The sequence below is a fragment of the Aethalodelphis obliquidens genome, unplaced genomic scaffold (genome assembly GCF_003676395.1).
Source record: "Aethalodelphis obliquidens isolate GAN/ISIS:26980383/991018 unplaced genomic scaffold, ASM367639v1 scaffold5, whole genome shotgun sequence".
NCBI lineage: Eukaryota > Metazoa > Chordata > Mammalia > Artiodactyla > Delphinidae > Aethalodelphis > Aethalodelphis obliquidens.
The window spans coordinates 41031320-41044296 of record NW_020837949.1 but is presented as its reverse complement, the minus strand read 5'-3'; the positions used below and the strand labels follow the sequence as shown (position 1 = coordinate 41044296).

General features: G+C 52.7%; 1 protein-coding gene across 4 annotated transcripts in view; it reads left to right on the top strand.

Annotated features, from left to right (window-relative positions):
• The window catches only part of EEPD1 (endonuclease/exonuclease/phosphatase family domain containing 1), a 120793-nt gene extending 108863 nt beyond the window's left edge, over nt 1-11930 (top strand). Inside the window, exons 6-9 of one of the 4 annotated variants that reach the window (XR_003431933.1) lie at nt 1562-1700; nt 6043-6237; nt 9405-9510; nt 10849-11930. Coding sequence is in view for 2 of the 4 variants with exons in the window: in XM_027102191.1 (XP_026957992.1) it covers nt 1562-1700; nt 6043-6237; nt 8147-8346 (534 nt within the window). In the remaining 2 variants the exon portion in view is untranslated. Of the gene's footprint in view, nt 1-1561; nt 1701-6042; nt 6238-8146; nt 8857-9404; nt 9961-10805 lie in introns of those variants that run through there. The other 3 variants (XR_003431932.1, XM_027102192.1, XM_027102191.1) reach the window with 3 other exon arrangements.
• The last annotated feature ends 1047 nt before the right edge of the window (nt 11931-12977 follow it).

Here is a 12977-nt window from a genome sequence, read left to right as displayed (position 1 = left end):
CCTCTTCGGTTGCCCTGGACGCCTCTGGGAAGTATTAAGGCACAGCAAACAGTCAGAAGCTGGGCAGCAGGAAGGAGGAGAAGGCAGCAGCCTAAACAGATCACCAAGTCAGCAGCTGGCCTTAACCCCGTGAAGTGACAGGGTCAGGCAGGAGTGGTCCCCAGCAAGCCACCTGCAGGGTGTCTGGGTTCTCTATGCTCCAGAGCAGTTCTGGAGCCTGAGAGTTGCCACAGACCTCAGCACGGTCTCTCCCTGGTGGCACGGGGCTGGGGCAGCCCATATGCTGGGGGCTGTGGTGACTCTGGTCGAGGTCTAGCCCAAGCTCATCCCGCCTCGCACCCGTGCTTGCAGAGATGCTGGCGTTCCGTGTGCACACACACGCCCGGGGGTGTCTGCGTGTTGTGCTTATGGTACTGATGCATAAATCAGCTAGGTATCACCTCTTCCCTGGGTCCCTTTTCTATGTAAAGTGACTGTACTGGCTTTGGCCAAGCAAGGCAACAGGCAGAACCAGCCAGTGTCTCTAGGGGGCAGGCTGTTTTTAACGGCCAAAGAGAAATGCTTTCAGATCACAAATTACTGGCCCAGATCCTCTAAATGAAGCGATCCCCTAGACAGGCACGTAGCCTCCTCTACTTTGTGTCTCATCCTAGGCCAGGCAAGTTGTAGGGACAGAGATGTGGCTTCTCTCTCCAGGCAGGTTTTCCCCGCCCACGGCCTTACGGTGGTTCCCCCGGGGTCAGAGCCACAGCTGCAGCGGGAGCTCTCCCGGCTGGGCACTGGCCTTGGCAAACTGGGGTCACATCTGTAAAACGAAACTGGTAGCCTCCACTTCCCAGGGGCTCCCTCTGCACCTCCACTTCCTGGTAGGGTTTGGTGTTTGTTGCCATGACAAACAGAAGGGCGGGGTTGCCAAACCCAGAGCAGCTGAGCAGTGCTGCGGGGCTTGGGAGACCGACCCCGACTTTGCGCTTCCTCACCTGCCCTGGGGACACAGGATGGGCATAGCCTGTGTGCCGCCAGGGTTCGGGCAGCTTTCGTTCTTCACATGTTTGAAATCAGGTGAAAGTAAACCTCAGGGCGCAGTGGTCTCTGGAGGGAAGAGAACACATGGGGAGGGGGAGGGGGGAAGGTGGTAGGGCCCGTCAGCGGGTCCTGGCAGGGGGTGGCGGGCTGGCCCCGTGGGGAAGAGCCCCAGGTCTTTGTTAACGAAGCTGCTAACCAGCTGCTAGAGCTGCCTCTTCCTCTCTCATAGCTGCTCAGAAGGAAAAAAGCTACAAAAATTGGACATTTCTAGATGTGCCCAATTTTCCTGGCCCTAAGGAGGAGTAGGGGGTGAAATGTAAGGGGTACACCGATAGGACAAGACAGGTCTCGGTCCTGCAGGGGCCTCAGAGGACTCTTCCGGTGGCCGCCTTGCCTTCTCTCCAGGGGGTGCTGGCCTTGTGTGCGTTTCCCATTGTCGGTGTCGTGCAGGAAGCTATTCATGGGGCGGAGGTAACGGGTACAGGCAGGAAGAACATCTCCGCCTGTCCCTGATGATTTGTTTCCTGTTGCCCAGGTGGGAAGTCATGACTTGACCCTGGTGAACCTTCACCTGGCAGCCCTGACCCTCCCAGGGGGTGAGAACCCCAGCAAGAGTCACAGTGACAGCCACTGCTGGGCTAGCTTCGTGCAGACCTTGCAGGAAACCCTGAAAGGTAGGAAACCGTCTTTCTCTGCGGCTGGGCCAGCAGCCCCCACTTCTGCACGGCAGGCGGGGGTCACCTCTTCGGAGCATCTCTACCCTCCCTTAGGCTGGCCGTCCTATAGGTGGCGATGCATGCTGAGTAATGCATGGGAAACCACCACACCGCCTGCATCCCGGGGAGCCCAGCTGCCCCGGGCATGCTGACAGCTTTGTCTCTGTGGGTCTAGCGTGCGGATTCCACGGTGTTGGTTTTGTGGCTCTCCAGCCTCTCTTTGATGGAAAGGATTAGGAGGGAAAAATCTAAGTGATGGTACCCTCCCCCGTGACACCCATCGTGGGCTCCGCTGCCCCGGGTGTGCCCCTGTGGTGGTCCTTCCTGCAGATCTGCACCTGCTCTTCTTGTGAAAGACAGTTGGTGACAAGGGGAGTGGGAAAGTCCTGACGAGCCGTAAGTTGAATTTTTCTCTCTGGTGGGATGCCGACCTTGTCAAAGGAGCCCTGAAGCCGACAGAAAAGCTAGATTTTAATCTTAGCTCTTTCAGCTGTAGGACAGCTGTAGGACATCCGGCAAGTCACCACCCTTCAAGCCCCATCTGATGGGGGCTGACAGTGCTAACCTCACAGGGCGCCCAGGGGCGTGGTAACCGTCTGAGGGAGGACCCAGCACATAGCAGGGGCTCAGCGGACATGAGTTGACTCACAAAAATGCCAGAGGGTTTAAGAGAACATTGAAAAGGACAGAACTTCAGAAGAAAGGTGGGGCACTCTGCTTTCCAGGCTCCTGTCCCAGTAACACAGAAGGTTTTCTGTGCGCGGTTTCCCAGAAGGAAAAGTTGACACGGCTGTAAAGACTGGGATGTGCTCCGTCGGGCTTGGCTTTTCAGAGCACTGCGTTTCTCCAGGTGAGGGTTCACAGCTGGAGGCCTGCAGTTCTCTCCCATATTCTAGAGTCTTGACCAATATTCCCTCAGTCGCTAAGCCTTGTTTTCCCTTGTTGAACTGGTGCCCCCCAAAAGGTGATTTTTGAAGATTTGGCTACAAAAATAACTCAGTCAAACTACACATTTACAGTTTGAAAAGATTTTTATCATGGTAAAATATACGTAACATGAAATTTACCATCTTCACCGTTTTTAAGTGGACGAGTCACTGGTATTAAGTACCTTGACATTGTTTTACAACCATCACCACCATCCATCTGTAGAACTTCTTTTATCTTCCCGAACTGAAACTCTGTACCCATTAAACACGAACTCCCCATTCTCCCTTTCCTCCCAGACCCTGACAGCCACCTTTCTACCTTCTGTTTTCTATGAGCCTGACCGCTCTAGATATCTCATGTCAGTGGAATCTTACAATATTTGTCCTTTTACGGCTGGTTTATTTCACTGACATTATGTCTTCATGGCTCGTAGTATATGTCAAAATTCTTTTTAGGGCCAAAGACCATTCCATTCGTCGGTCAGTGGACACGTGGGCTCTTTCCATCTTTTGGCTGTTGTAAATAATGCTGTTATGAACACTGATAACACTGATAGGCAGCTTACATCTCGAACCAGGTTGTGCTGTGACCAGCGTTCTCCTTAAATTATGAGTCTTTGGGCTAAAAAAAAGTCGGAAAGATGTTCAAGTTGAGATACTTCATCCAAGGAGCAGCTATGTGGGAAATCGTTCACCTACAGCTACTTTCTAACCTATTAAAAAGGATGACTTGATAGCTTTTAAATCTGTGGACATTTCTATTGTTCTTGATCTCAAGCTTTTCCTCTACAGCTACTTTCTAACCTATTAAAAAGGATGACTTGATAGCTTTTAAATCTGTGGACGTTTCTATTGTTCTTGATCTCAAGCTTTTCCTTTACACGGAAGCAGAAAGGCAAGATGCCAGTTCCTAACTTCTCTGGTAACCTTAGGCCCTCACTGTTTTTTCTGATATCCGGGCAGGGAGCAGGTTTTTGTCAGAAAACCTGGGCAGGGTATTGTTCCAAGTTGCCAGGGGACTGTTGACCCACAGCCTGGCTAGGCCTTGACATGCCCATGTAAGGACAGTGACTTACGTCCCCATGTCCCCCTGCTTGTAGCTAACATCCAGTTTGCTGTTAACACGGCAGAGCCGAGGATTCAGGAAGTGCTGCAGCCTGCCCGAGGGGCAACAAGGGTAAATCGATGAGCAGAAGTGGCTCAGCTAAAACAGAGACTAAGCCTTTATTCCACAGGCTTCTTTCTATCAGAGTAAGCAGAGCCGATTTGATTAGCAAACTCTGGGCCTTTCTGCCTTTGTCTGGTACTCGGGTTGGAGTCAGCAGGGGCTGGGGGTGGAGTGCCTATCCTCAGATGGAAGTTTCTTCTTTCAGACCCCACGGGGCCTGTTCTGTGAACTCAGCAAGAGTGAAACAGGGCAAAGTCATGCTTGACGTCTGGGTAAGACCTTCTTCCGCTGGGGACTGGCTCCTGCTATTGTTGCTGGCATTTTGTAAATCTAGGGTCTCTGAGGAAGTCAGCCCCAGGCATTCTCCCTTCACTCCTAGAAACTAAGAGAATGACTCAAGAGCCCACCCTGGCGCACAGCTCCCTGGGAGAGATCAGGCGCCTGCACATCTGTGGATTCTTAGAGGCAAGGACTGTCTCGATGTCATTACCAAACCACTTTAACCAAAAGAAGGTGAGTTGTAAGAAACGGGACCTGTCAGTTCAAAAAGAGCTGTTATTTTCATTCCTGAAGTTACACAGAGCTGGGTTTATTGACCCAGGACACCAGCATCTCTCCTGGTTTCAGAGTTGTCTTTTTTTGGCCCGAATTTTTCAGGTCTGCACCCCAATGAAAACCTCTCTCATGATATGGGGAACCTTCTGCCTCAGCCTTTCCTAACTTCAGTTTTCCTTGATAGTCAATAAAGGTAGCATCTTTCTCTTCATTCCTTTTCAAAAATACACGGCACCTTAATTCTGCGGTTTTCTTCGTGCTTCGTCCACCATTTCTCTCCTGTGTGTTGATCGCTCGTCCGCCAGGCAGCAGGCTCTGTTCCAGATGTGTGGGGCTTTTCCATCCTAGCTCTTTGTAAAGAGCCCTGGATTTGCGGGCTAGCTCGGTGACTTTGGGCAAGCCCTTCCACCTCGCAGAGCCTCAGCTTCTTACCTGCAAGAGGGCCCGGCGCACGGTGAGGGCTCGGTCATTAACACTGGCCACATATACGTTGTTACTTGTATTATTCTCAAGTTGGCTTTCCTGTTGGAAGTTGGCACCGATTTCTCAAGACAGCTTGGTTGGGCTCGCCCTGCTTTGGGTGCCAAGGTTGTTACGATCTAGCTTGAGGGCTACGGTTACCTCTCTGTTGGTCACACAATGGTAGCAGGAAGGCCTTGCTCCCGTCCTCTGCTGTCCGTCACGTCCCCTGGAGGAGGGCGTCATGTGCGGTGCGCGAGTGCCCTCTGCTGGTGGCTTGTGTTGTTTCACTTTAGATTTCTTCAGCCATTATTATTGCAACATAATTCGTGTCCAGGAAGATTTTGCTGAGTGTCTCGGATGCCTTTGGCCCTAGTTTATTAATTGCTTTGCTTAAAGCTTTCCTTACAAGGTGCAACAGAAACGCCACTCCCTATGACAACGTGGCTCCCCGGAAGGGAATCTCGAGACAGGAAGTGACAGTGAGGCAGTGGATGGGAATCCCAGGGAGCCTAGCTGGGGCCCACTGTCCTTTCTGAGTGTCTCCTCACTTTGGAAAATACTTCATAACTATCCCACTTATTCTAGTAAATCAAACTATGAGAGAAATGTTGAAAATACTGAAAGATAAAAGCTTTCCACTTTGGCCCTGTATTAGTGTGCTAGGGCTGCCCTAACAAAATACCACAGGCTGGGTGGCATAAACAACAGACATTTATTTTCTCACAGTTCTGGAGGCTGGAAAGTCCATGATCAAGGTGCTGGCAGGGTTGGTTTCTCCTGAGGCTTCTCCTTGGCTTGTAGATGGCCGTCCTCTCCCTGTGTCTTCACCTGGTCTTCCCTCTGTGCTCAATAAATGTTTGTTGAGCTTTTGTTAAATATCTGGGGAAGACCCTCAGGGCTTTCTGTGCTATAAGATTTGGAACCCATGATCCGGAACAGAGGTGATCTCTCTTATCACATTGCCCCCCATTTCCAAATGTGTCACTAACCTACTCCTAAAGTTTGGGGGGGGGGTGTTTGTTGGACAAGCAATTTGGAAAAATTGGGAGAATAAGAACCACGCCACAGTCCTAACCCTGGAGAGTCAATTCAGAGAGTCATGATCCTACTTAAATGAGTTGTGGTCCGTGTTGTGTTGACTTCCCACCACCTCTTACATTCCTGAATTTCTTTCTTCCACTTCCAGGCGAAAAAGAGGTGATCGTTTTAGGAGATTTCGGCCAGGGGCCAGACAGCAGTGACTATGATATCTTGAGGAAAGAAAAATTCCACCACCTGGTCCCCGCACACACCTTTACCAACATCAGCACCAAGAATCCTCAAGGCTCGAAGACTCTGGACAACATCTGGATCAGTAAAAGCTTAAAGAAGGTTTTCACAGGTAAAGCCCAAGTGCTGTTTGGAAACAGAGTGAGGATCGCCTGTCTGAGCTGACAGTTCTGGATTATCTGGTTTCAGCAAGAGCCAGGAGTGACCTTCCCTCCTCTGTGGGCATTTATCAGGTTATTGCTTAGGTGGCTGTATAATTATCATTCAAACAGAGCCACTTTTAAGAGTGAAGGGGGTGTGAAAAATAATAAAAGGCATTCACTGATCTGCAGCAGAGCCAAAGCAAGTGTGTCTTGGGCAAACCTGGTTCCGGACTGGCGGCATCCCCCAATTCCAAGATGAGCTGATACCTTAGGCTAATTTTAAGGACACTTAGCCCCTTCCGCAAACACTCCTCAAGCCCTGTCACATTCAGGCGCTGTGTTGTGGCCTGAGGAGCAGCAGTTGGAGGTGAGCTGACATGTCACCTGGCATCACGATAGGATGGAAAAGTTCTTTAGACAGGACTCCACCAGGACCAGGGTGTGGTGGGTAATCTCAGCACTGAAAAGCACTCCTCCCCAAACCAGTCACTTGCTGAACAGACTCTGGGTCATGAAACAGTCATAAACAGAAATGTGGAAGCAGCAGGTCTTTTGGTGAAGGACAAGAACGGTGGTTCTCAGTTCTACCTGGAAGCTTTGCTAAGCACCAGTGGATGCAGATTATACTTCAGTGAGACATTAAAAAAGTCTTTAGGTGCCAACGCTGAGGTCCACTGTGAGACCCCAGCGTGCAGCCAAGACTTAGGTCCTCAGGACTAGAATTTCCTGTTGGACGGTGTCAGGGGAGAATCCAAAGGGCGAAGAAAGTGGGTCTCAGGGAGTGACGGCTATCAAACTAGGCAAGGTGCAATTTGCAGAAACGCACTGCTGGCCAGACCAAGGCCAATGGCAGGCTGCCATGGGGCCCGGTGGGAGGGCAGTGCTGTCACCCAGGGAACTGGAGCGCCCGAGAGCGCAGGGCCGGGAGGAAGGTAGAGATCGTCTCATCTATCCCCTGCTCTTAAGTTGTAGAAACCGAGGTGCAGGGAGGAGTTGCCACCATCATGGAACTGTCACCTGGGCAGGCACAGCTCACGCCAGAGCCCAGGTCTGGATGCACTTAATTATCCGCGACGGTTCTCACTGAGGGCCGCGCCAGTGCTTCTAATTGCTCTGTCCTTGCTTTTGTGACTATTTCATTGTTTTGTTTGTTTGTTTGTTTTTTTGCGGTACGCGGGCCTCTCACTGTTGTGGCCTCTCCCCTTGCGGAGCACAGGCTCCGGACGCGCAGGCTCAGCGGCCATGGCTCACGGGCCCAGCCGCTCCGCGGCATGTGGGATCTTCCCGGACCGGGGCACGAACCCATGTCCCCCGCATCAGCAGGCGGACTCTCAACCACTGCGCCACCAGGGAAGCCCTCATTGTTTCTTAAACGTACCTCCTGCTTCATATATTTCTAAATCTTGACTTTAAAGATACTTTCTCATAAACTTCTGTTAACTTTCTCTTCTTTGCTCTTTTTGTAGAACTTCCTCCCCACGCCCCGCCCCCCTGCCCCAGTGTCTTTGCTTTGTGAAATAGGACCTTCACTTCGCTTTAGACATCTTTGCAGGGCATGTGTCCCTGTGTCAAACACTTAGCCTTGCCGGTCAGATTAGAAGTGGTGCATAGTGAGGCGGCGGCCCCCACACGTAGGCCGACGGGTGTGTGACTGGGCAGGAGGCCTGGACCCGGGGTAGTTTCAGGGCCTACACGGTAAACCCTCACTTGTCTGGCACATCCAGTGGGCTGAAGCAGCTCGTTTGCACAGACAAGCCGGCTGACTTGAGGGGTCTTGTCAGGCTTGCAGACATACAGCACTGGCCTCCAACCGCCAGCCTGTGACCTCCACCCTGTCCCCCATCCTGATTTCTGGGTCTGTCTTCCCTCTGCCTCCAGGCCACTGGGCTGTACTGAGAGAAGGCCTCACGAACCCTTGGATTCCAGATAACTGGTCCTGGGGCGGAGTGGCTTCTGAACACTGCCCCGTGCTCGGCGAGTTTTACACGGAGAAGGACTGGAACAGGAAGGAAGGCCCTCGGAATGGCAACGGGGTCACCCTGGAGCGAAGTGAAGCCAACATTAAGCACGAGCGATGATGACAGCAAATCAGTTTTCCACCCCCTGACCCTGGAGGCGACGAGTTTGCCCTTCCTGGTGAAGATGCAGATCCCGAACTGCCTGCCCTTTCGTCCTCGTTCTGACAGCGCCAGCGCCCGGGCCTTGACCCGCCTGCCTTCCTTGCAGATGCTTTTGGACTCTCATGGGGGAGGGAGCACGTCGGGCCCTCAAGGTGCTGGATGGTCAAATCAGAAGCCCGTGGAGAACTGGAAAGCCTCTGACCTGCGGATGCTGCCAACCTCAGCCGCTGCCCTGGGCTGGCCATCCCGCTGCTTGGACCTCAGCTCGAAGGGAACAGCAGTGGAGGCTGCAGGCAGAGACAGAGACCTGCCCGGGCGACGCCGGGGGCTTCCGTTTCTGACCACCAGTCTGCGATGTGCTGGCTGCAAATTCCATGAAGCTTTTAAATTGAGCACTCTCCTCAAATGTTTTGAGTGATGATTTTTAGTTTTGTTTTGAAAAAATAAACAGAGATGAACCTGCCTGGCCTCAGCGAGAGCCTGGGGGTGGGTCCCCTGCTGTGTGTGTTTTGTGCCCCCTTCTGACGCCTCTGGGGGGGCTGTGGCCTGCAGGGCCCTGAACATGGTGAACCCCGGGAGCTCCTTTTACATCCCCACCTTGAGATCATGCAGACGCACCCGTCACACCCTCATTGACCCCCCGAGACCTCTGTAGAATCTTTAGATCGTCTCCTCCCTCCCATCCCATGCTTCATCCTCTGAGCCCTTTGCCGGACCGTCCGTTACTTTGAAGGACCATTTGTGCCTCCAGACACCGTGGGTTCCCTTGTGCTGGACGAGCGTTCCATCAGAACGATCTCCTTTCCTCCTTCCCCACCCGCTCCAGTTCCCCAGCCTACTCATTCTCTACCCAGAGCCTCCCTCCGCGGATCCCGAGGAATAGCTGTTGATTCTGGATCCGCAGGAAGCTAAGCCCCGGAGTGTCGAGGGAAGGAGGGTCCTTCTTTGTGAGGGGTGTTGGGGGGGGCGCTGGAAGCGTGGGTTAACTGCCACCAGGCACCCTTTTCCTTTCCCAGGTTGGGTTCTCGCTTAGGTCCCCGTGAGACCAGGATTGTAATGCCGATTTCACAGCCGAAGAAACTGAGGCTTAGAGTGCTTCACCTCCTGAAGGTCACACAAGCAGTAAGTAAATAGACGGGATTCACACTCAGTCCAAAGCCCATGCACACATGTCAACCCTGTGCTGCCGACACTGACGTGTGAGAGTGTTAACCCAGTGAACGTGTGGACCACCGTCACCACCAGTGGGAACCCAGTGGCTTGTTGGGCCCAGGGCCGGATGGGCAGTCAAAGGGGCCCGTTGTCCATCAAAGGCCACCTTGGGGGCCACCTGGTTCCAAGGAGCATCTCTGGTCGTGAGCACGGGAAGGAAGCCCCTTTCTGGGGGCTCTGCAGGTACCTGGGCATCAGCCACGCCCACTCCCAGGGGGTGTCTCTTCAGTGGGAGGGTGAGCAGCGCCCGGAGGCCCGGAACCTGTGCCGGCTGAGCCTTGGCCGAGAGCAGCCGAGTTAGAATGAAAAGTCGTGGCGGGTAGGAAAGGGTGCTCCCCAGCTGAGCTGACCTTTTATGGTGCTCATCTAAAGTTAAAAGCTCCACCTGCATTCACCAACCAGATGCCCCAAGTCCTTTTAGCCAGATTTTTGCAGCAAAACTGCGGTAAGCAAAGGGCTTCTTAAGTAAGGAGAGAGGGAAAGAAATCCAGTTAAACAACCTTTGTGAAGGTCATTTGGTTTGAGCCAGAGGCTGGGGAGCTAAACTGCATCGGCCACACCTGCTATAATGGAGTTTGCACAGGACTTCTGCTTAGCCTTGACACAAACTCACACCACAGACACAGTGGGGGCACTTGTCACCCGAGGGCCCCAGGAGTTGGGTCATTGCTCGGTGGCCACAGGCCCGGGGTTTGGAACCAGCAGACCTGGCTGCTGAGACCCAGCTCTGCCAGGTCCAAGGTGCGGCCCCTGCAGGTTGTGCTTGTCTGGCTGAGTCCCAGGTTTCTAACCTATTAAACGAGGAAGAATCCCTCAGGGTTGCAGAGAATAAATAACATCTATAAAGTTCTTAGCATACTGTCTGACCACAGGGCACAACTCCAGGGGGAACCGTTCCCCAGGACACATGGTGAGAGCTCAATAAGCAGCAGCGGTTTTTTAAAAATTATTATTATTTTTGTTTTTCGCGGTACGCGGGCCTCTCACTGTTGTGGCCTCTCCCGTTGCGGAGCACAGGCTCCGGACGCGCAGGCTCAGCGGCCATGGCTCACGGGCCCAGCCGCTCCGCGGCATGCGGGATCTTCCCGGACCGGGGCACGAATCCGCGTCCCCTGCATCGGCAGGCAGACTCTCAACCACTGCACCACCAGGGAGGCCCTTTTTAATTATTTTAAATTATTTATTGTTTACATTTTTATCCCCAGAGTTCCCCTCAACTGGAACATGAGCTTTGTGGTTTCCCAACAGTGTGTCATCCTGGACTGTCCACTGGTCCAGCTGAGCTCTCAAAAAGAAAGATCCCCACCCAGTGGAGCCTGTCACGTGGACACTGGTCATCCGGCCTGCATTCCACTGAAAAAGACCCAAAGGCCCCGTAAGGGTCCAAGACTGCACCTCACGGTTCCCCCTGGTGGAGAAACTTGGTAGGACACTCAGTAAGTCATCTCTCGGGGACGGAACCTGTGATTTGTTCTATTTGAGTTGACAGGAGACGGCAGACTGACTCTGTCTTCCAGAAGGAGTGAAAGCCGGGCTCAGACGTGGCATCTTAAGTGGCATCATCGCTGGGCACACTTAGCCTTTGAAAGTCTCGATTGCCAGCCAGGCTGCGGAATGATGGAGCCTTTCCCTAGTAGAGCATTAGGCTATGGAAGCAGCTGTCTGGTCCTCTGCTAGCACCTGGCCGCCTAGTCTCCTCCCTGCCTGGGCCTGTGAGCCTTTAGCCCAGAGGCAGGATTTTCATAAAACTCCCAGAATTAAAAGCTCAAGTTTTCCAGAAGCGTTAAGATTAATTAATAATCAGATGGTCTATCTCTTCCCTCTTCCCCTGCACAGTAAATATGAGAGGATTGAGCAGAGCTTAAAATCCAAAGAATACTTAAATTGACAAATTGTGGTTAGTTGTTGAAGCTGGGTGATGGGAACATAGGAGTTCATGTCACTCTTCTTTCTACTTTTGTCTATGTTTGAAACGTTCCATGATCACAATGAAATAAATGCATAAATAATAAAAGGCCCAAGCCCCCTCCCCCCAAAAAAAGACATTGTTCGAAGATTTACACTTTTTAACAGAATACATTTCCCTGTAGACCAGGTGTGCTGAAGTCCTCACAGCAGAAGTGGAAACACGTGAAGGAGATTAAGTCCTATAATGCTTTCTTTTTATGCCACTCCCTGAGGCAGCATCTTGCTAGGAAGGAGTCACTGAAGGTGATAGAGTGTTTCATTCTAGAATGGGGAAATGAAAATATATGTATTTGGAGAGTAAATTAGAAGTACCAGAGAGAAGAAAGGGATATTTAAAAGCCCTGGGGACTTCCCTGGTGGCACAGTGGTTAAGAATCCGCCTGCCAATGCAAGGGACACAGGTTTGAACCCTGGTCTGGGAAGATCCCACATGCCGTGGAGCAACTGAGCCCGTGCACCACAACTACTGAGCCTGCGCTCTAGAGCCCACGTGCCTAGAGCCTGTGCTCTGCAACAAGAGAAAAGCCACCACAATGAGAAGCCCGTGCACCACAACCAAGAGTAGCCCCCACTTGCTGCAACTAGAGAAAGCCCGTGTGCAGCAACGAAGACCCAATGCAGCCAAATATGAATAAAATAAATTTATATATATAAAAAAAGCCTTGGGCTGCTTTTAATTCATCACCCACCAGGCTGGGCCCTGGGGGTGGGTGGGGGAGGGGAAGGAAGACCCCTGCCTTCCAGGGTCACTCGGCCATGGTCCTGGGCTGTGTGTGTCTGCAGTGTGGCACCCCTGCAGCTGTAAGGACCTGGATGTGTGGGATCCCCAGTATTCTCCATCCTCCTCTTGGTGAGCCTGGAAGGGTCTCCCTGGAAGGGGTAGCCCGCAGGGATCTGAGTGCTAGGCCATTGGGAAGCTCGCCTCTCTCTCTCCTGGCTCTGGGAAGCCTCTTGCAGAAGCCAGACAAAGCGATTCATTCCTGCATCTTCCATCTTGTAAGAAAACCATGGGCCCCTTAATAAAACGGAACCCTGAGCCCCCAGGCTGGTGATGCCTGGAGACAGTGCTCCGTGGGAGAGGGCCGGTCCCTTCCAGCCAGGCTGTCTGCCCAGTCTCCTTGCTGTTGCCCCCTGGCCTCAAGGCACACACCTGGGAGTGCTCTCACCCACCACACAGGTGAGCAGGTAAACAGCCCTTACCAAAGGCGTAAGGAGGCAAAGAAACAAGCCAGGGAATCATAACCGAGCTTCCTCCTCTTCAGCTTGTGGGGGCAGGTGGGGGTCTCCCTGCCTCACCCCACCTGGAGAGGCCAGCAGCCCCTGCCCTTTAGGAAGACCCGTGGGTCAGTCCGGACACCCTGCAGGAAGTCCAGAGTGAGGACAGAGTGGGCACCACGAGGTCTCCTGCG